General features: G+C 32.5%; 1 protein-coding gene and 1 long non-coding RNA gene across 4 annotated transcripts; both read right to left on the bottom strand.

The window, feature by feature from the left end:
- Nucleotides 1–2,295: 2,295 nt before the first annotated feature.
- LOC142524348 (uncharacterized) lies at nt 2,296–5,520 on the bottom strand. Its single transcript, XR_012814875.1, has 2 exons — nt 4,841–5,520; nt 2,296–4,589 (listed from the first exon to the last, which is right to left on the bottom strand). It is a non-coding gene; the product is annotated as an uncharacterized LOC142524348 (long non-coding RNA).
- Nucleotides 5,521–5,721: 201 nt separating this feature from the next.
- Nucleotides 5,722–9,666, bottom strand: LOC142524347 (beta-1,6-galactosyltransferase GALT31A-like). 3 transcript variants are annotated; one of them, XR_012814874.1, is made up of 11 exons: nt 9,404–9,666; nt 7,973–8,075; nt 7,841–7,893; nt 7,502–7,710; nt 7,353–7,416; nt 7,184–7,256; nt 6,806–6,926; nt 6,617–6,704; nt 6,401–6,526; nt 6,105–6,311; nt 5,722–5,995 (listed from the first exon to the last, which is right to left on the bottom strand). XR_012814874.1 is itself a non-coding variant. In XM_075628293.1 (11 exons), exons 1-11 carry the CDS (start codon nt 9,532–9,534, stop codon nt 5,850–5,852), a joined length of 1,224 nt encoding a protein of 407 aa, XP_075484408.1. In that variant the 5' UTR covers nt 9,535–9,662; the 3' UTR covers nt 5,722–5,849. The 3 variants fall into 3 exon arrangements, 2 of the variants coding, with proteins under 2 accessions (XP_075484408.1, XP_075484409.1); XM_075628293.1 differs by having other exon boundaries at nt 6,105–6,214; nt 9,404–9,662; XM_075628294.1 differs by lacking the exon at nt 5,722–5,995 and having other exon boundaries at nt 6,105–6,277; nt 9,404–9,664.
- Between the last annotated feature and the right edge of the window lie 11,432 nt (nt 9,667–21,098).

Raw genomic sequence — 21,098 nt, 5'->3', positions numbered from 1 at the left:
ATCCCTCAAATGATATTTATAAGTATTATATTGGCTTGCTATTAAAAAAAAAGTATTATATTGGCTTGCGATCGACAACTAAGGTGAATAGTAAGCTGTTGATGTGAGGATTTTTCCATACCATGAGGTTTTTTTTACCGGTTTCTTCGATAATGGAGTTGATATTTGGCCTTGAATTTACAACAAAGTTTATAAACTACTAATTTATTTATTATTACATCATGTTGTGCACATGCCAAATTATTGATTGTATTGTGCTGCATATTTAAATATCTGGATTTATTGGTTCTTAACTAGTTACTGATCGGCTATTACTGATTGAATGACTAAACGAATTGAGTCTGGACAATGGTCTATGTACCAGATCGCTAATCTATTGGTCATCGTGGCTTCGGCACAGAAATGTGAGTTTAATGAACAATACGTTTAACCGTTGTATATTGTTCAACTAAATAACATGATTTTGGTACGGAAATGTGAGTTCATTGGCTCATAAATAATCGATTGTATGAATTCTATTTGACTACGAGGAAAAACTGCTATATTTAATGTTGGTGGAAGCCACCTCATCAGCATACACTATTCACTTCAGAGTCCTGAACTGCCACTGCATGTCACTTGACAGAATATTTTCATAATGATTTATTATTACTGATACATGTTATATCTCATATTGAATTACTACGTTAATAAATTTTCCCTTTCCTTGACTTGTTATAAATATATGATCCCAATTTTATTCTCTTACTAAGTTCCCAAAAAATTAGTCTCTATTTTCTTTCCATTTATTGTAAATTTCGGATACAAAATTTCGTAAATCCGATTAGGATGTAAATTGAGAATGTAATTGTTGGCTTAACAAGGTCGCGACTGTTATGTTGAATTCGTAATTTTGTTATATTATGTAAATGAAAAGATTGTATACATTTTCGCTACTACAAGTAAAATAAAATGAAAATATTAGATTCTGACGTCCCCACAACTGCATTAAAATTCGTAGACCAAAACAAAATCAAGCCAAATAATTAAACACTCTGAAGCGGTTCCAACCAAAATGAAGTGTGAGAAAAGGGGAAGAGGAAAAATTTTGAACAAAAATGGAAAGAGTAGGGAGATCATGAGATGAATAACACAATGATGGTCAGGACGTAGCCAGAAAAAGTTTCGATCCTGGGCTAAAAATTTATGGGCTAAAATGTGGGCTAAAATTTGGGCTAAAATTTGTGATATACTCAATGTTATTTTATTTTTTAAATTTGTGGGCTAAAATGTGGGCTAAAATTTATAAAAAAAAACTACATCTATATTTTTAAATAAGCCCAAAAAACAAGACTGGGCTGGAGCCCACGTCCCTGATGATGGTGAATGGTGTATTTTATAAATTGAGACAGTAATACCTGAGTGAATAGGCTAATTACCAAACTTCATAACAGAAACATTTTTGACATCTCTGAAAATTTGTTCTGATCAATTCCTTCACGTCGGTGCCAAACAAAATTACTTTCTCCCTCTAATAATTTACTGACTAAAAAAAAATACTTAATTAATGTATAAGAAATTGATGTTAAAAATATATCTTGTATAAGAAATCAATAGAGCCCACGGTATCCGATCTTCCATCCAATCAAAGCATCACGACCTTAAACAATCGTAAACTTGTCTCGAGTCGAAGCAAATAATACCATAAAAATTATAACTGGATGATGATTATTTCAAGGAAAGAGCTCTGAAATAAGTTTTTGAATCTGGCTGATACAGAAATGAAGAAAGGTATCCACAATCCTTGCAGGTTTTTTTTCTCCTAGTGCTGGATTTACGATTTTGAACATAATTTGATTTCTTTTAAAAGTGATTTTCTCATTTTATGCTAGTAGGAGAAATTTTTGCTTTGTCCTGTGAGAATTTGTTCTGTCTTTGTTTCAGTGTGGTGTAAAGCTTCTCTTTTATAAAGTGTATTGAATATTTCACAAAAAAATGCAAGGAATCCAAAATATATAAGAATGTGAGATTTTTAAAATAGAAGAAATATGGGTTTGATTATTGAGAATATACATTACAAACTTTCTAATGATTTAAGATGGGAGTAACAAGGGAATTTGAATGATAAGCAAGAAAAGCAAAACAGGGAACTTGATTTCAAGAATTTAGAAGACTATCTATCCGTGTATTATTTGCTAGTTGGATCTGCTTTCCTGCACACTTCTCCCATCCGATGATTTTTCATGTATCATCATGGGTATGGCGAGGCTTGTCGCAGTGCGGTCACCCCAAACATTGGGCTTCTCATAGTGTTCCCTACAAATTGCGTTTCGGACGCAACTAAGCCAGAAGTCTCACTGGTACCATGTGATAACTTTTCTCCAACCCCAAAAGCGATGAAGCTCCAAAATCAGCTTTACTCCAAAGATTTGTCAATTCTTGGTTTTGAATGCCGTCTGCATATCGGCTAATCTTTAGATATTCCTTGACAGCCACATCTTTTGCAGCAACAGCCAGATTCTGACCATCTGATACCAAATAAACTTCCATCTTCCATTTTACATCAAGTTTCTCCCAGGGATCCTCAGTGTTCTTTGACAGTCTAGAGAGCTGAGCTGAGGATTCATTCTCTCCCATAATGGACTCTGAACTTCTGGATTTGGTTTTTCTGTGGATCACCAATATTGCCAAAATGATCATGATCATTAAGACTGTTTATGCTGCTGCTTCTTTTCCATCAAAGCTTCTTGCTTTTGGTGTCCCGATATGGCCGTGCAAATAATGTCTAGCGTCTTCTGGCCAGTGTGAGACAATATATACGGGTTTGCCATGCTTTATAGGTGATATTTCATTCAGACAATAAAATAAGACATACAACATATTTTTCAATATGAGATCTAAAATCATATTTTCAAAGAGTATCATACTTCTGAAAATACTTGAAACGAAACTGAACATAACAACTTTCATTTCTTGAGAATTACGTTTGAATAAAGAACCTGCAAAATGAAACCTGAATGCTTCATTTTTAAATTTAATCTCTCTATCACCGTACAGTTCCAACGAGAAACCACATTAATCTTAAGAATAAATAAATATAAGGGATTCATAATCATAGCAAGAACACAACACATAAAGAAACTACTAAGAAAATCATTAGGATATAAGTATCACACATCTCCAGCATGGTACGGATGCTTTCTCATCATAGTTTCATCACATATTAAGCACCTGCCTTTTATAATTTTGAAATCAATAATTAAAACATTTTAAATCCCAAATCCACAAAAATCAGCATAAATTAAGTCTAATCATGGCAAAAAATTTCAAATCCAACTATGTTCAGCATTTCTGAGTCCGGTAAACCCGAGGTTTTCCTTATAAAGCAAGCTAACCAAATAGACTCCAATATCAACCAACTTTTTAGATTCAAACTCGAGTTCAAATCACATTTGGGCATCATCAAGCTCAGTTTGATTTAAACCAAGAGAAACCTTAAGGTTCCAGCTTGGTTCGAGCCTATTAAGCTTAAACTTCAAGAGGACCTATTGAGCACAACATCATCAAGCAAAGCTGGAACCCTAAACCCTGAACACATCTTCCTTTTCCTATCTACCAGAGGTTTGATCTAATCCCCCAAGAAAAAGTGTCCAGGAGCCTAATTAAAGTCACGGACTAGCCTCTGATTTGGTGCATGTCTCGCATATTTTTAAAGGAAATTCTGCCACTAAAACTCTTGAGTTTAAATGCATTAAGAGGCATTTTTATCCATTCCACAATCGATCAAATGTACTTGTGCAAGTAATTGGAAATCCAAGTACATGAGCAGAATAAACAAAGCCATTCCAGCGCTTTCGAGAAGGAGCTTATGAGGCAAGTCCAGCACATAAGAAATACAAAATATGGCATTGGGTACGAGCGAAGAAACCAAGAAAATCTGATGTTCCTAAAGTATGTAGCCATGGAACTGGATATTCTGGCAACAATGATTCTAATGTATGTATTTGAGCACGCATCTTCTGAGGAAGGCCACATGACAGGTTCAATATTTCAAGAACCAAGATATCAAATTGAAACACAATGCAGATGTGTTACACATATAACAGTCACAAACTATCAACAAAAAATCATGATCCCAATCGTCCTGTATAATATAAATGACATGGATAATGTCATTTATTCACCGAGTCAAGCATGAGATAGGAACTGAGATTACCAATCAAACAAATACTTCCACAAAAAAAAAAAAACTTCGAGTTAGTGAAAAATGGGAATACAGTTATCAATTACTCTTAATTCTCAAAACAAATCCCACGGGGAGAACTTGGAAAACTACCAACCATGAGAAAATCCGTAATGTTAAATCCTACTTAAAAATGATAAAATCTTTGAACTTGCCCTAATCTGTTAAAAAATTACTCCAGACTAAAATGAAAATCAACAAAAATCAATCCTATCTTCACACAACCGTAGTACTAGGACTTCTATTTTTGCCATTTGATCGGTCACCTGTGGCCCGTAATGAGGGTCTCTATGAACTTCAGACCATCGAACCTTGGAGAACACTTATCCTTCTTCCCCACAAGTGCCAACGAGTTAGTTGGTTTTCCCTTCAAAAACAACAAATATAAAATTTTTAAAAACAATTGTTTATTCCAATTTGTGGGTGACTGGCCCTGCAAATATAGAAACAAGAACAGAGGGAATCTCCGAAAGATCCAACTTTAGAGTGTACATATCCATCAAATCTAGCGATTTAAACACCAACACAAATTTGAATTGTACATCGTCGCATCCCATAAGAAAAAAGTTAAAATTGTTGGTGAAAGAAACTGTGATATGGTTAAGAAGGATGAATAACCTGATTGATGCATGGGATGATAGAGACATCACGATCGGCGTAGGTGGTGGAGGAGAGAGCGGCGGTGGAAACGGCCAACACCGATGCAACGAGAGTCCAGGAGCCCTTCATCTTCCACCGTCCAACCGGATACGTTTATACGTAATAAAATCGAGTGCTTGAATATATATAATTAAAAATACTAATTTAAAAATACTAATAATATGCATAAAAATAAATAATATAATTGCATGTAATCGCTATTGATATACTAGGAATCAGCCCATCTAAATCGAGTCTATACCAGATCATGGGCCTCGACCTATCTTTAGTCAAGATAGAAGACCCATGACAGACTCATGTATTCTCCAATAAATACCAATTTGTAGTGTCCAACTCATTCATATTCCCTATATTGTTTTTCAGCAGTATCCTTAACTTCTCTCTTTATATCCTCAGTTTTTGACTTGAACGTCGGAGTGGCTACGCCGAGACACCCTTCCGACCCCCTTCTAACGGTCTTCTTCGTGATTTCAGGCTCATGACAAATTCGAAGCATGCGCCTGGACAAATGTCACTTGCTGAATCCGACCCTAAATTCTTAATGAGTATCAGCCGAGACACCCTCCCGACCCCCTTCTAATGGTCTTCTTCGTGATTTCAGGCTCATGACAAATTCGAAGGCTGCGTCTGGACAAGTGTCACTTGCTGAATCGAACCCTAAATTCTTAGTGAGTATCAGCCATAAAAACATTACGAGAACAATACTTATACTTTTATATATATATAAAATCTCCACTTTAAACAATACTTTCTATGTAAAATATTATGTGATTTGAGAAAATTTTTAGTAAGATAATTATGAAATTAAATATTTTGATGTTGTCTAAGAATTCGCAAGGTAGTCTGCAAAAATTAGTAACAAAATTGGAGCAGAGTGGCTATATTACATCGATAATGTTACAACTTAAAAAGCAATAGGATGTGCAGTTAGATATTTCTGGAAGGTAGATCAACAAATGTAGATACATCAAAAACTGGAATTGATCCCAAATGAGCCCTCGCCACAACGCTGATGAACTATTTCCATCCTTTCAACTGACTTGCATACACCGCTACAGCTCCAATCAAATGACGCACCACAAGGGTTTCCGGCCTGCGTCTTCCACTCGCAATCTTATTTAATAAGCCAAGAACGTTATGTCAAAATATGTCATACATAGCTCTAGTTTTATTAACTAGTAAATTTGGAGGTCCAACCGTATCCAATGGAAATTATCTTTACCAGGGGGAGTTCCACAGCACAGGCTTCGATCATCAATATGCTCAACATCAAGACCAATGAACCAAGATCCAAGAGATACATCTTCGTTTGCATACCTATGAAGTACTTCTCTGCAAAGTCGGCAGCCCATCAAAAAATTTGTCTTCAAGATGATCATCTATTCGGCTGTACGCCTGTACCATCCCTTTAACAAAGCGAGAGCTCTCGCTTGGTCCATAAAACAATCATCCATATAATATGTTGGGATATTCTCGTGTACACACCACACACACACACACATGAGAAACTGATTATACCTGTTAACAGAAATATAGGTAGCCAAATCTTTGGAGATTGCATAAATTTGTCCTGTTGCGTGTCTAAAATACTTGTTTCCTTCTTCGCCAAATTTCCAGTATTCTGGTTCATGGTACTTGACTCCTCTGTACATATCAACATATTAAAACACCATATTTTTTTTCTTTCAAATTTAAAAAAAAACCAGAAATCACGATAATCTTCAGTATTCATACTTATGTGCAAGGACAGGTCCAGACTTCATGCAACCAATATAAACACGGGGTTTCAACAGATAGCGGGCTAACAAAGAACTTATGGTACCTGTCAAAGAAAATTAACCATCTTCGGCTAGGAAAATTCAAAGATTTATAACTTGTCACTAACTCATAGGAGAGACAAGCTGGAAATACGATTTTGCTAACCAAGATTGACATGTACATCATCGTCAACTTTAATATAGAAGTTGGCATCCCACTTGGCAGCAGCGGTTGAAAAGTAAATTTGGGTTTTCGCAGACAATTCATGATACCCTTCTACGTGGTTCTGATACAAAGAAAATGTTAACAGTTAGCACTCTGTGAGTAGTGATATTAAAACGGATATTTTGAATTTTTGTGGCAGTGGATAGGGACCAACGAAATGGATAATTTATTGTCTAGGAACATCATCACAAACTACGAAACAAAGCTGCAAGTTTTTCGCATGATTCAAAGGATGTTTAAAATCTTCTGATTCAAATATTTTCCAAGCAACAAGTCAAAATGTTAGTATAATATAACTAGTAAAATATATAGGTTTACCAATCGCAAGAAATCCCTGTGCTGTGCATCTTCAGCATCAATAGCCCGATCCAAAACCCCACCAGGTGCAGCACTAACCAGCAGAAAATAAGCCTTATTAATCCACATACCATGCACAGAAACGTGCATTGATTTGATCAATAAATAACTTTTATATCCAAGAAAATACCTGTGCCCTATCACAAATCGTATGATGATCCCTTTCTCTTTCTCCAGATTATTTAAATACTCTCCTTGTATAATATATCAAATTTTCTACGTCATTGAACTAAAATTGCCTATATGAACTTTTAAGAGAGAACAAAAAAAAAAAAGAACCTTGAGGCATCCACGTATCTCGAATGGAATCCCTGCGTTTTCTGCTGCTGAATGCAGTCATGATCCCCATGGCAAAGAGTAACTTTGGATGATTATTTGATGCCTCTAGTCCTGACTCAGTGCCGCTATGTTTTTCCTCTTTTTCGGCTTTAGCTGCTCTTGCAGCAACTAGCTGCATTTCTAGGGAAGATATGGTTTTATCTAATGTCCTTAAGACGTCGAGGCAAGAAGATAGCGTGAGATTAGCACAAATTAGTTTTGATGCCGAATTGTAAACCGGAGAACCTTAATCAGCAGTGAAATTGAAAATAGACATAAACACACAATGGTTAAACTTACGTTATTATGTTGTTTGTTTGTGAAACTTGAGAAACTATGTCAAAAGGTTCTTTCTGCAGGACAGAAATTATCAATTTATATACTGCTGAACTTGACTTACAAAACTACGAAACAAAAAAACAGATAACTCACCTTTCTCTCACATCTAGAGGCAGGATAAATGTCACCAGTCACATATTTCCTCACAGATATATCGATCTTCTCCGAATCGATTAAATTTGGTAGGGTCCAGAATCTAAAACAAAGTATGCACACATTAATAAATGACAGCTAGAACATATGACTTTAATCAATTCTTAAGTGCGGAGAGTCATAATGCCTCAGATGTACATTAATTAATTAATTAATTAATACAGTCAGTTTTTTTAAAAAGAAAACAATCAAATTTAAGAGAAAATAAACAACATCCATGTGAACAAACAGCCTCTTACAAATTTCTAGTATTTCAGTCGTAATAAGAACATCTTCAGCGAATTTACCAATAAAATAGACTGGTAACATGTTCTATGGCTTGTTGATAGTCTTAAAGCATAATTTTCGAGTTTTGAGAACATTTTTAATGCCATGCTTCTGCGTTCGGGGTGTGACACATGCGAACAAATATGATTTCCAGGAACATGTTTTCATACATGCCAAGCAAGTTTTAGTGGATATGGAGTACTTCTCAATTCACAACCAAGTAAACAGACAAGTGCGCCTAAAAAATCGGTAATTACAAAGTTTTGGATCCTTTAATTTTTTACTCCTCATAATGCTCCTAGACATGTTTAGCCAAAGAGATGAAAATTTCTATCAACTTAACCGAGGGAATGAATTGTTTCTTGTTTTATTGATTTAAACTTTAAAGAGATTCTAATAAGTTCCTAGTACATCGCATCACTTTGTTAGTTACATTGGCGGTCACGTTATAAATACATGTATGGCAATCATTCTTGGAATGAACAAAGAATGCGAAGTTTCCTTCTTTCCCTGTTCTCTATCCAACCTCCCCTTCCAATTCTTCCTTTGATTCTTCTGCTGTGTTCCTGTGGTTTTCCTTTTATTTGTATTTTTTGGAGCCCACACTGGCTCAAAGAGTGACTTCATGATACAATGTTCTGATGCAAAGATAGTCATTCGTGGTATTTACATTTGAAAATTAGAAAACCATGTTGGAGTAAAGTTTCTGTTTTTATTTTCCAATTCTATTCAAATTAACAGGAGTCGAGTCGAGTCTCGAAGAAATTAACTACAAAACCCGAATCTTGAGAGCGTAAGCCTGTATTGTAATTAGTACACGGTCATTCTAAGTACCCAGTTTCAACTTCTAGACATCAGCTTAGTTTCCAACAAGCTCTCGTAAAATGCAAAAAAATGAGTAGGGGGAAACAGATTTAAAAAACAAAAAAAAAAAACAAACAAAAGCTAAATTTAAAAACCAGGCATAATCTTGCAACGGGGTTCGAGATACAAATTTATTAACTAACAATGTGAGCAATTAAATAAGTCTAGGACTGAACCAAAACATTTCGAAACCATTGCGACCGAAGAATATGAAAAAATGGAGAGGGTAACCAAAAGTACCTATTAACGACGAGAACTCCCAAACAGAAGCTAAAAATGCACAACACGGAGACCCATTTGGCGGAAACACCTTTACTATTTCCGCCATTGCCAGCCTTATACTTAGGTCTGCTCCCGAGGATTAACCCCATTCTCTCCGCTGTACGAACAGTGGACGCCACGCCACCTCAAGTATGATAGTAGACGACGCAAATTTGGGGGAACCTCGAGGAGTCCAACACATTATGTCTGGAAAAATATAGCACCTTTGCAAAGGTAAGAAAGATAAGGTATGATTTATATATTGTGTATTGAAGAATGTGTTGGATGTTTGTATAATATATTTATAATTTATTTTATTTATGTTTAACTGAAGATAAAATATAATTATAAAAATAATTAAAAATTAAAATATAATTTTGATATATAAATTAAAAAAAATCTAAATAAAAATTGACCCTGCGAGACGATGCTTATGGAATAAAGATTATCCATTGAGCTACGGTAAGTTTGCATTAAAATTTTAGTATTTTATTAAGTTATTCTATTTTATTAAAATTGAGGACATGATAGTAACTGTTAATAATGACACAAACTTTTTCTTCCAAATTTTGTTTTTGTTTGTTTTTTTAAAAAAAATTTCAAAGCACGCTTTTATTTTTATTTTTTTTATTTCAACGAATTCAAATATTAATTTAGTCCCTCCAAAATTTGTCAAATTTCACTTTAGTCCATCGAAATTGATAAAAAAGACTGTACACACACGCATCGCTGTGCAGAGTAAATAGTATATATAATTATTAATACAAACAATGACACAAAAAATTAGTTATTGTATACTTGTATATCGACGAACGTGTTGCGTGCATGCAAATTTTTTTATATATATAATTGATGTTTAGGGAATAAAAAGTCTATCCACCGAGCTACAATAACTTAATTTCAAATTTTAGCCTTTTATTAATATAATTATTAAAACATACCACGGTACCAAAAATTAGTTATATAACATATATATTGTATTTATACTATTAACAAAACAAGAGATCTAAATAATAACTTTTTTTGGTGAAACTTTTTCCTAATGCCAAAATTATTCTTTTATGTATTTATTTATTTTAATAAATATGCTTGAATTTTGTTTTTAAGTTATAAATTCTTTTTACTAAACTTCATATTATATTCAATTTAATTCTTAGAATATTACAATTAAATTAAAAACTTTGAGAAAAAACAGTGAATAACATTTAATATTTACGTTTTAGATTATACATATAGTGTGTGCGTATTCTGTTTTTTTTTATAAAAGAAGATACTTTGTATCGTATATGTCGACAAGATGTTAAAAAATATGTTGGATTATTTATTTATTTTTTGTTGAGAATAATATAAAAGTAATAATAGAATATGTTTGAAAAAATGAAAAAGTAGAATGTAAAAAAATAATCATATTGGAGACTGTGAAAGTGGGACAAAGATATATTTTAATAATAAGAGTGGGTTAAGTATCGGTCATAAGTTGGCGAGAGTAGCTAAGTGGAACAAAAATAATGCATTTAAATTATAATAATAGTTGATATACTTGTGGTCTATACCTAGTCCAAATAGAGAACAAACTCAACACACGCTAGATATTCTCCTATAAATAACATGTTTGGATCTATAACTGATTCATTCAATATATTGTTTTCAGCAGCACCATTAGCTCTCCCTTTATATGTCTATGACTTGAGCGTCGGAAAGGTTACGTCGAGATACTCTCCCAGCCCCTTTCTAATGCTCTTCTTCGTGATTTCAGGCTCAGGACAAATTCTAAGCGTGTGTCTGGACTAGTGTCACTTGGAATGAGATCCTAAATTTTCGAGTGAGTATCAATAGTATTAAATTCAAAAAGTTTAAGTGAAATTAACCTAATCTATTTTTTTAAGAGGATATAAAGTAATAAATTTATGATTTTGAAAAATAAAAATATCTGTCCAGTAAGAGGTGCGAGATCCCATATATATTTTTCTGAAAAAAAAATCCGAAAAGTTCAAATTCAAATTCAATATTCAAATTCAAATAAAAGAGTGGTTCATAATAATGAGAAAAAGAGAGTGTTGAAGACTTGAGGTCGTGCTTGATACATAATCATTTATGTGTGTTGTTTTTTCTGTCCGAAAATGGCGTAATGGGTTGGCTGCTTTCATGATGTATCTCATTTGAATATCCTATAGTAATGAAGAAAGTTATTAGTGAATTATCAGCTATCTAGCTTCCAAGGGAAAACTCATCAATCCATACATTTCTGTTTTCAAACGATTGATTATTAATCATTTAAAGCATATCATATTTTCAAAACTTTACTGTTTGTTACTCTTTTGTTTTCTCAACTCCATCGCTCTATATTTAACTTATCAATTTTTGAAACAAAGGGTTTAGTTGTTTGTCTCAACCTAGCAGGTTGTTTTGGTTAAAAAAGATAAATATCCAATTGAATTGATGTAATGTCTATTTTTTATTTATTTTGTATGACATATATAGTTGTACATGTGCATCAACACATTAATTTTTTTTTTTTAAGAAAATCTACATATACACCACATGTTTTAAAACATATATTTGTTTTAAGATTAATGATATATATTGTCCATATGAAATCTTGATAATGTTACGATTGACTAACAAGCTACGAAGTTCTTTGAAAGAGAAAACCGGGTCTAGTTGTCAACAGAAATAGGTGAGTTTCACTGCAAAGGTTATACGGTCTGGAAGATAAGTGCGTAAGTGCCCAAAAGCTTCTAAGGAGAGACAAAAATTGTTTACTAACTTCATGCGTTTTCAAATTTTGAGCGCACACATCTACATGTTTTCAAATTTTGAGAATAAGAACCTTTGTTTGTACGTGTTTTTAGACATATGTGTGCTCAAAAATTTGAAAAATATGGTACTTAATAATAATGTGGGATTTTTAGCAATCTCGGGATTTCACAAAGGTAATGTGAGTAATTAAATAACACTTGTTTTAAATCATCTTTCATTTATCATAATAACTCGATATTTTTAAGTAGAAACTATATTTTCAGTCTGGATGTTTATATTTTTTATATATATAAATCATTTATGTATCTTTTTTTCAATGATATATCTTCATCATCTTCATTTTATATATTTTTTGTTTCTCCATCATCATTTTGGGTGTTAGATCATGTTTATTTGTTTGAATATTTTGGCTTTCTGAAAAAATGCAAAGATTCATCAATTGCTTCATTAATAATAGGTAAAACTTTGTTGTGAGTTTCAATCATTTTTGTCAATTTTGAAAAGAAATTTATATTATTTTCATGTTTCTTAGAATCATGTTCTTTATTTGTCTAATATCGAACAATAATAGATGCAAGCTTCCCATCATGAGTTTGATTTATTTTTCAGTTCATGTGCATATTTTGATGTTGTAATACGAATTTATGTAATTTCTTAAAAAAATCGTATCGTTTTTACATACTAAATAAGATAATTTTAATGTATCTATTTACAATGAAAAATTTTAGAAACATATATTTTATTTTTTTGTTGAAACTGAAATTTAAATATATTTTATATTTCATTTCAATAATTGATATCATAAAAGATTAAAAAGAAAAAAAAAATGAAATTATTTTTAATAATCATAAATGATATCATAAAAGATTAAAAAGAAAAGAATGAAATTATTTTTAATAATCAATTATTTTTTAATTAAAAATTCAAAAGAATAGATTGCTTAAGAAATATTATTATTATTGTTAAAATAACAAAAATAATAATTATTGATACTCTATTATTTAAAAATTAACGTTTTCATATTATTATGTCGTTATTATTTTAATTATTATTGTTACCATCATTATTAAACTATCATCATTTTATTCTTTTAAAATAAAAGTACCCAAAATAATAATCATAATATATTATTTATTATGATCAATTATTTATTATTGTGTTGATGATATAGTCATATAGATTTAAATTATGATCAATCTCATTCTCTAAGCATACCCTAAGAGACTCTATCTCGAGAGACCTAAACATAGTTTCAAGACCGATGGTTCTTTTTTTAATTAAAGATGAAATCAAAATCAAATTGCTTGAATACAATTTCATTCTGATTTCTAATAGTTTTGGTTATGGTTTGAACTAAAATTATTAATTAATTTTTTTAAAAAAAATAGTAACATAATATCGAGACATCAAATTAATTGTTTAACAATTATGACTTTAAATTTACATATTATGAGATTTTAAAATTTTAAATTAATTCGTAATTATGGATTTGGTTTCATATTGTTCAGGTTCTTCATTTTCAAGACCGAAACCAGAACCAAACCATTTGTCCACATTTTTATTCCGAAATTGGAACTGAAACCAAAAAATATTTTAGATCTGATTTTGATTTCACGATTCTTGAGAATCATGGTCGGATTTACCTCTAGATCTTTGATGCCTAAATCTTAAATAATCTTATTAGATGTTTGTTTAGTGAGTCCCAATAATTTTTTATATGATCGATTTGAGGATAATGGTTGAGCTACAATAGCTTAGTTCTTGAAATAATGGATATTGATGAATTAAATCGATTATGTTTTTTTAAAAATTAGAAAGAAACTCAAAATAATCTTTTGTAGAAATCGATTAAACATTTTTATCGATCATTTAAAATATATGCAAGTTGGATGTGTAAAAATGTTTTGGTTGAAGTATTTGATCAAACACTTGGATATGCGATATTTTGGTATTAGAAAAACATAAAATACTTCAACAATGCATCTTAAAAACAGTAGAAATAAGTAAATGTAATAAAATAAAGATGCACAAATTTGTTTATGAATGTTCGAAGAATAAAAACTCATACGTCATCCCTTCTTCCATCTAAGAAGGTATCACTAGAAGACCTTGATTTATATAACTCTTGTAGAAACTTATTTCAACTTAGGACTTATCTATTGCTTAATTGAAACTCCTAGTATACTTGATTATAGGCCGTAATATCACAATTCCACATAATGTTTATCGTCTATTATGTCAAGACTACAAACACAATCTTTAATGTCTTTGTATGAAGACTCACTCAGCTAAACTTTGAAGCTCAACTTTCATGTATATGTGTGAGTGATTGTGTGTGAGGATTTAATCATTTACAGTCTATGTACATCTCAAATATATCAGTTGCGCTCATTTTAGATAATTTCTTCATGTAGGCTACCCGTACTTTAAATATCTCTCCAAAGCTTGTGTTTAATCTTCAAGTTATTGTATTTATAGTATCCAAGAATGATATAAATGTCAGATGCAAATATATAATTGTTAGTAAAGTTAATGTACGGTTTTTGACATTGAAATGATCATATTTACATTGCTGACTATTTGCTGAATTTTGGGGTGCTAAATTTAGTCTGCTAATTTTGGGTTCTACTCGATGATGTAGCTACTGGTTGCAGGAGCTACTAGTTACATCGGCTACTGGTTTTCTGTTGCTATCTCTACTGTTTGAGCTCTGCTCCATTTCGAGGACTAGTGCTTTTCAGCACTCACATTGTGATATGCGGCCTTTGTGAGAATTGCTGAAATCCTTCTGCATGCAAAGCAAAAAGATATGGATATAGGGGATTTTCTTGTCTCAACCCATGTTGTGGCTTCAACTCACTAACGATGGACTGGTTAATACTAAAGGAATATGAGACAGAAGAAACATATCTGATAATAATTTTAACACAATCCGCTGAGAATTTCATTTTAAGCATACTAGCTTCAAGGAAGTCCCATTCCACATGATCATATTCCTTCCTCATATTTAGTTTAAGGGATGTGTATCCTATCTTACGCTTGTTGTGGCGAAATATCCAGTGCATACACTCGAAGAAGCCAATAAAGACATTATCGGTAATGAGTTTTCATGGATGAAGACACTGAGCTTGGTCGATTATTTGGCTAAGAATAGGTCGGAGCTTATTTGTAATAGTCTACGAGACAATCTTGTAACCCGTGTTGCATATACTGATTGGTCTGAAATCTTTAGGCATGTGAGGATCTTCAAGTTTCGGAATAAGAGTGGAATTCCAACTATTAATATCACCTTACTAAGAATTCATTGAACCTTTTTCGTTAAATTAACCATTTTCTTTCTCATGTTATTGAACCGCACTCCCGCCCAATTCCTGATCTTCCCTTGATAAGAATTTAATTTTGTTGGAACATCCAATGATTTGTCTGAATACTGCCAACAATGTTGAAGGAAAGGCGAGATATCCTCTTAAACGGAACCATTTATGCTCGAAAAACAATCTCTTCTGGCGTTGTTGGGATATAATTGTAAATCTTTCAGGACAAAGTTTGATTAAAATGGGTCAGTGGTTAGAGCCATGAAACTCAATATTGTTAACCTCCATGAGTGGGTAGAGCATCTTCCAATTAAGATTACTAAAATAGCGATCCATTGGCCCAAAAATTAAACAATATTATCCCCCATTCGATTATTAAGTCATGTGAACAAATCTCATTTTCACTTGAGATGAGACAACCAAAATCATCAATGGCCTCCATAAAATCAAAGATCGATTTTATGGGCTAGGGGCTGTTAAGATAGATTGGGCTAGGGGCCAAGGGTAAGAGTTTTTTTTTTTTTTTTTTTTTTGTAAAACTGGTCGTAAGAGATCAATTGGGTGGAGTAATTTTTTTTATTTTTAAACAATGAGCGGAGAAAAAAGGAGGAGAACTGAGAGAATCTCTCTGTTGTAACTCTCGAACTTTCTTGGAGAATCAATAAGATTGGCTGATCTCCAGTGGACGTAGGTAGAATTGACCGAACCACATAAATCTTCTTGTTGTTTCTTTTTTCTTGTAATTTTGTCTTCTTTGAGTTATTGTGAAGAGTTCTTTCTAAGATTGTGTGTTGTATTGATTCTTGTGTGTGATCGTTCAGTCGTTCTGTCATTGGAAATATCAGTAGTTGGTTTAGACAGAAACGTTGATCAAATTCTTTATAACAAGTGGCGCCGTATATGGGAAGCGATGAGTTCTGTGAAATTTGACATTCAAAAGTTATTGGGTAAAAGTGATTTTGGCTTATGGAGAATCAAGATGAGGGCTATGTTGGGTAGACTTCAATAAGATTTATTCACATGTTGTCGATCACTGATCAATTAGATTGATCTTAGCATTAGTAGCTCGGTTAAATTTAGAGTTGGAGCAGCTGGACATGAAGACAACTTTCTTGCATGGAGAATTTGAGTAAATCATATACATGAACCAGCACGAGGGCTTTGCTATAGAGCCAAATAAAGCAAAATTATGCTTACTTAAGAAATCGTTTTACGGCCTTAAGCAAAGCCCAAAACAATGGTATAATTCGATGATTTTATGATGATTAATGTACAGTTCACAAGGTGTAGCTATGATAATTGTGTCTACATGAAGAAATAAGGAAATGAGATTAAGACTTGTCTCCTTTTACACGCGTATGACATGTTAATAGTAAGTGTGAACAAAACTGAAATATAATCTCTAAGCAGCAATTAAACTCTGAATTTGATACGAAAGATTGGATAAGCTAAAACGTACATTAGGCACGGAAATTGAAAGAGAGAGGGGAAATTTCAGTTTGTTTCTCCATCAAGGCTCGTACTTAAGAAAGGTCCTTCGAAGGTTCGGCATGCATGAAGCCAAAGCTGTATCAACTCCTCTAGCCAGCATTTTAAACTATCTTCAAGCCAATCACCAGAAAGTGAAGAAATGAAGGAAGAGATGACTCGAGTTCCCTATGCTAGTGGTGTTGGTAGTGTGAGTCGAAGGTTTGACATGCATAAATCTTCTTGTTGTTTCTTCTTTCTTACAATTCTGTCTTCTTTGAGTTATTGCAGAGAGTTCTTTCTAAAATTGTGTGCTGGATTGATTCTTGTTTGTGATTGCTCACTTATTCTGTAATTGGAAATAGCAGTAGTTGGTTTAGACAGAAACTTTGATCTAATTATTTTAACACCAACATTAATAGAAACTGAGAAGTAACAATTATTCCTCCCTCTGATTACAGAATCGAAATAGAATTTGGACTCGGAGCTACGGTTAAAAGTCATAGATTCAATTCGATAATCGTATAACAAGAAAACCCAATTTCGAAATGGTCAACCACAATCAAGATCGATTTCAAAAACCCAAGAAGAATCCACATAAAATGTCGTGAAGGATTTGATTACACGACCCGATAAGCATATTTGCTGTTCGGGGGGCGGGGCAACAAAATAGATCTACACAAAGGGCAAGTGACCTGCCCCTCGTCAAGCCACGTATCCAAACAATCCCTATGGAACACATGGCTGCAGTTACACAGCTCTCTGATCTCATCACTCCACTCAACACATACCAAGCATATAGTGCACACCTTTATCTCAGAATCAGAACCCACCTGTCCTAGTTTCTGAATCAAATCTTGGTACTGAATGATCGGGACCTTTTTCTTGATGGCCGCCTTGACCGTGTGGACCGGGATTGGGACGAGCGAAGGGGAAGAGCCGTCTAAAACGAAGATATAATTGTTGTCCGTGGAATTGGAGTCCTCTTGTTCTTGCTCGGGGAGTAGTTTGTAGGCACCCAGGCGAGTGAGTGCGAGCGTGAACAAGAATCTGAGATGGGCTAAAATGTCGAGAGATGTAATAAAGTTGGGCAGTTTGATTTTGATGGCATGGAAGAGGAAACCCATTGCTTAGTTTTGCGAGGAAGACCAACCAATTGGAGGATTCGAGGAATGAACAACGCAAGTAAATAAAGACAACAGCTACCGGCGCCAGCGCCTGATTGAAATATAGGGGAGAATACGAGAAAGAAAGCAATGATGTTGTTAGATGTTTTAAATTTAAATCCTTGAAATTAGAGGGCAAATAAAAATGTTCAACTTTTATATGTACAACTTCATGTTTATTTTTTTATGAGTAGGTTTTTTGTGAGACAGTCCCACGAATTTTTATCTGTGAGACGAGTCAACCCTACCGATATTCGCAATAAAAAGTAATACTCTTACCATAAAAAGTAATATTTTTCATAGATGACCCAAATAAGATATATGTCTCACAAAATACAATCCGTGAGACTGTTTCACACAAGTTTTTGCATTTTTCATTCGTCCCAAATATAATTTATACATTTATATTCAATATTATTTTTTCTATTCTTTACCGTTCATCCTTATTCATTAAATATTAATTATTTCTAATAAATTTTCATATTATATTTCATTAAATTTGAGTGAAATGAGATTTTCTTGTGAAACTTTCTCTTCTGATGATTATAACATTTTTTTAAAAAAAAAATTATAAAAATGTTTTGTAGTATTTTTGTTTTTTTAAGTGATAAGCTCTTTTTATTTGAATGAGAATATTTTTGAAAAAAGATTTTATCTACCATTCTTCCGTTGTAATCAAGCTGATTTGATTTAATGGGAATTTTTTTTTTTTTGCCGACAATATAATGACATTCCAACAATTGCCAAGGATGCACGACACTTGTAAGTAATGGAGAAATACATACCCAAAATCAGTAGAATTTTAAAGCCTCATCATAGATTCGTTGTCAATTTCTTGTTGGACTTGGCCATATGCATGCATAGAATCACTTATTTTGTGTGAACCATGTTTGTGAATCATGTTTCTGAAATTATGATACTCGGACTGTAAACTAGTCGAGTTGCTTACGAGTGACTCGATTTGACTAAGTTCAAGTAGGTCGAGCTCGAGTATGGTCGAGTAGCTACTCGATATATATATATATATAATTAAAAATGAGTTTTTCGAGCTCGAGTAGTGTAATACTCGGGTTTGACTCGACTCAACTCGATTGCAGACCTATGTAAGATTATGGAGGATTCACTATCTAATTCATTTGTTTTGTAAGAAATGAACCTTTGAAATGCTATTTGTTGAGCTAATTTATAGCTAACATGGTTCTAATTTCGATAAAATATATATATATATATATATATATATATATATAGCATATTACATTTTAACAAAAAAATTAAACAACAAAATCAATTGCATATTTGAAGGCCCATATCAAAGTCCATACCATGTAGGCCCGATAACACGAACGCCATTGATTCCTTGTTTCTCTCTCACGGTGTGTGTGTGTGATCCGATCCACTTTTGGGTTAGGGCAGAGCCACATTACCTTTCACCTGGGCTATGTAAATTTTTGGATAAATTTGATATTAGCTCAATTTAAAATATTAAAAGATTTTAAAGTTAAAAATTCTAGTTCGGGTAGAATCGGATTCCTAGTTCCGCCATTATCGAGTTTTTGTTTTAATCATCTATTTCCAATTTTTGTCTTTTTCTAATTTTGCTAGTTAATGTAGTAGCACTACACACATGAGTGACACATCATATCGTATTGATGCAACATCAACGTCGAAAAAAAACTAAAAAATTGTCAAATAAACAAAAAAGAACGGACTAAGAAATAAAATAGACGACCAAATTCATATATAAAAAACCATATAGGATTCAAAAAAGTACAATTTGCCCATTTTATTTTGATTGAAAATAAAATAAAATCGAACATCAAGACAATAAAAAGTATATTAAAAAAAAAAAACAAACAATACAAAACAAAAATGTTTCCGAATAAATCAAAGATGACAAGATATCGAGTAGTTGTTATTGTATCCCTTATTTTTTTTTATTGCTTAATATATTAAATCATAAAGCAAGAAGTATTCGTGACGTCGTAATAACATATAATTATTTGATCAAGAGATTATTACTCCTAAATTTTATTCATAATATATTATTGTTTTATACTGATACGATTGTTAAACGGATGTGTACATTAAAAGAATATAAAAGGACGAGTCAAAATAAATCAACTCTGTTGACCGACAAGAGTTGACAGAGATCAAATTTTCTACGTAGATTTCTTTTGTAGTAGTTGGTGATGCTGCGCCTGCCGGTTGGTTAGTTGCATGGACCTAACAAAATCGAATCGAGTCGAGTTGAGTTGAACTGAATTTTTGAATATTTGAGTTTATTCGTTTGTAATTGTGTTGAATTCGAATTAAATTTTAAAAATATATTCACGGCTCACAAACGTATTCGAACTTTAACCGAAAATAAACGAGCTTAATAAAAATAAACTATAAATTTAAATATTCATTAAAAATTAAATTATATAGTTAGAGAAAAATAATATATTCTTATTGAAATTTATAATTTTATTGCAATAAATAATTTAATATATTTTCTATATTTTTCAAGGTGTACAATTTATAAATATAATATCAAGATTATTATTTTTTCATCTCAGAATTTAGTCAAGAGCTTATCAACGAACTTATTCACGAGTTAATGAGTCGAATATTGTAAAGTTTGAGTTTTGTTCGTTTATCTTATCGAGCTTCATAAAATAAGCTTTTATCAAATCGAATTTCGAATAACTCCCGAGCGGTTATATGTTTAATTAGTTCAACGTGTAGGCGTAATTTGGGTAGCTAATTGTATAATATCAACCAATTGCCATATTGCATTATTTATTTTATAATAACATTCACAATACCGATGTATTTTAATATAACGATGAAAACATAAATAGTTATCGGAATCTAGAGTAAGTTTCTTGTGAGACGATACCACGAATCTTTATCTGTGAGACAGGTCAACCTTACCTATATTAACAATAAAAAGTAATACTCTTAGCATAAAAGGTAATATTTTTT

This window comes from Primulina tabacum, chromosome 14 (genome assembly GCF_025594145.1).
Source record: "Primulina tabacum isolate GXHZ01 chromosome 14, ASM2559414v2, whole genome shotgun sequence".
Taxonomy (NCBI): Eukaryota; Viridiplantae; Streptophyta; class Magnoliopsida; order Lamiales; family Gesneriaceae; genus Primulina; species Primulina tabacum.
This window is presented reverse-complemented; position numbering and strand designations above follow the sequence as displayed.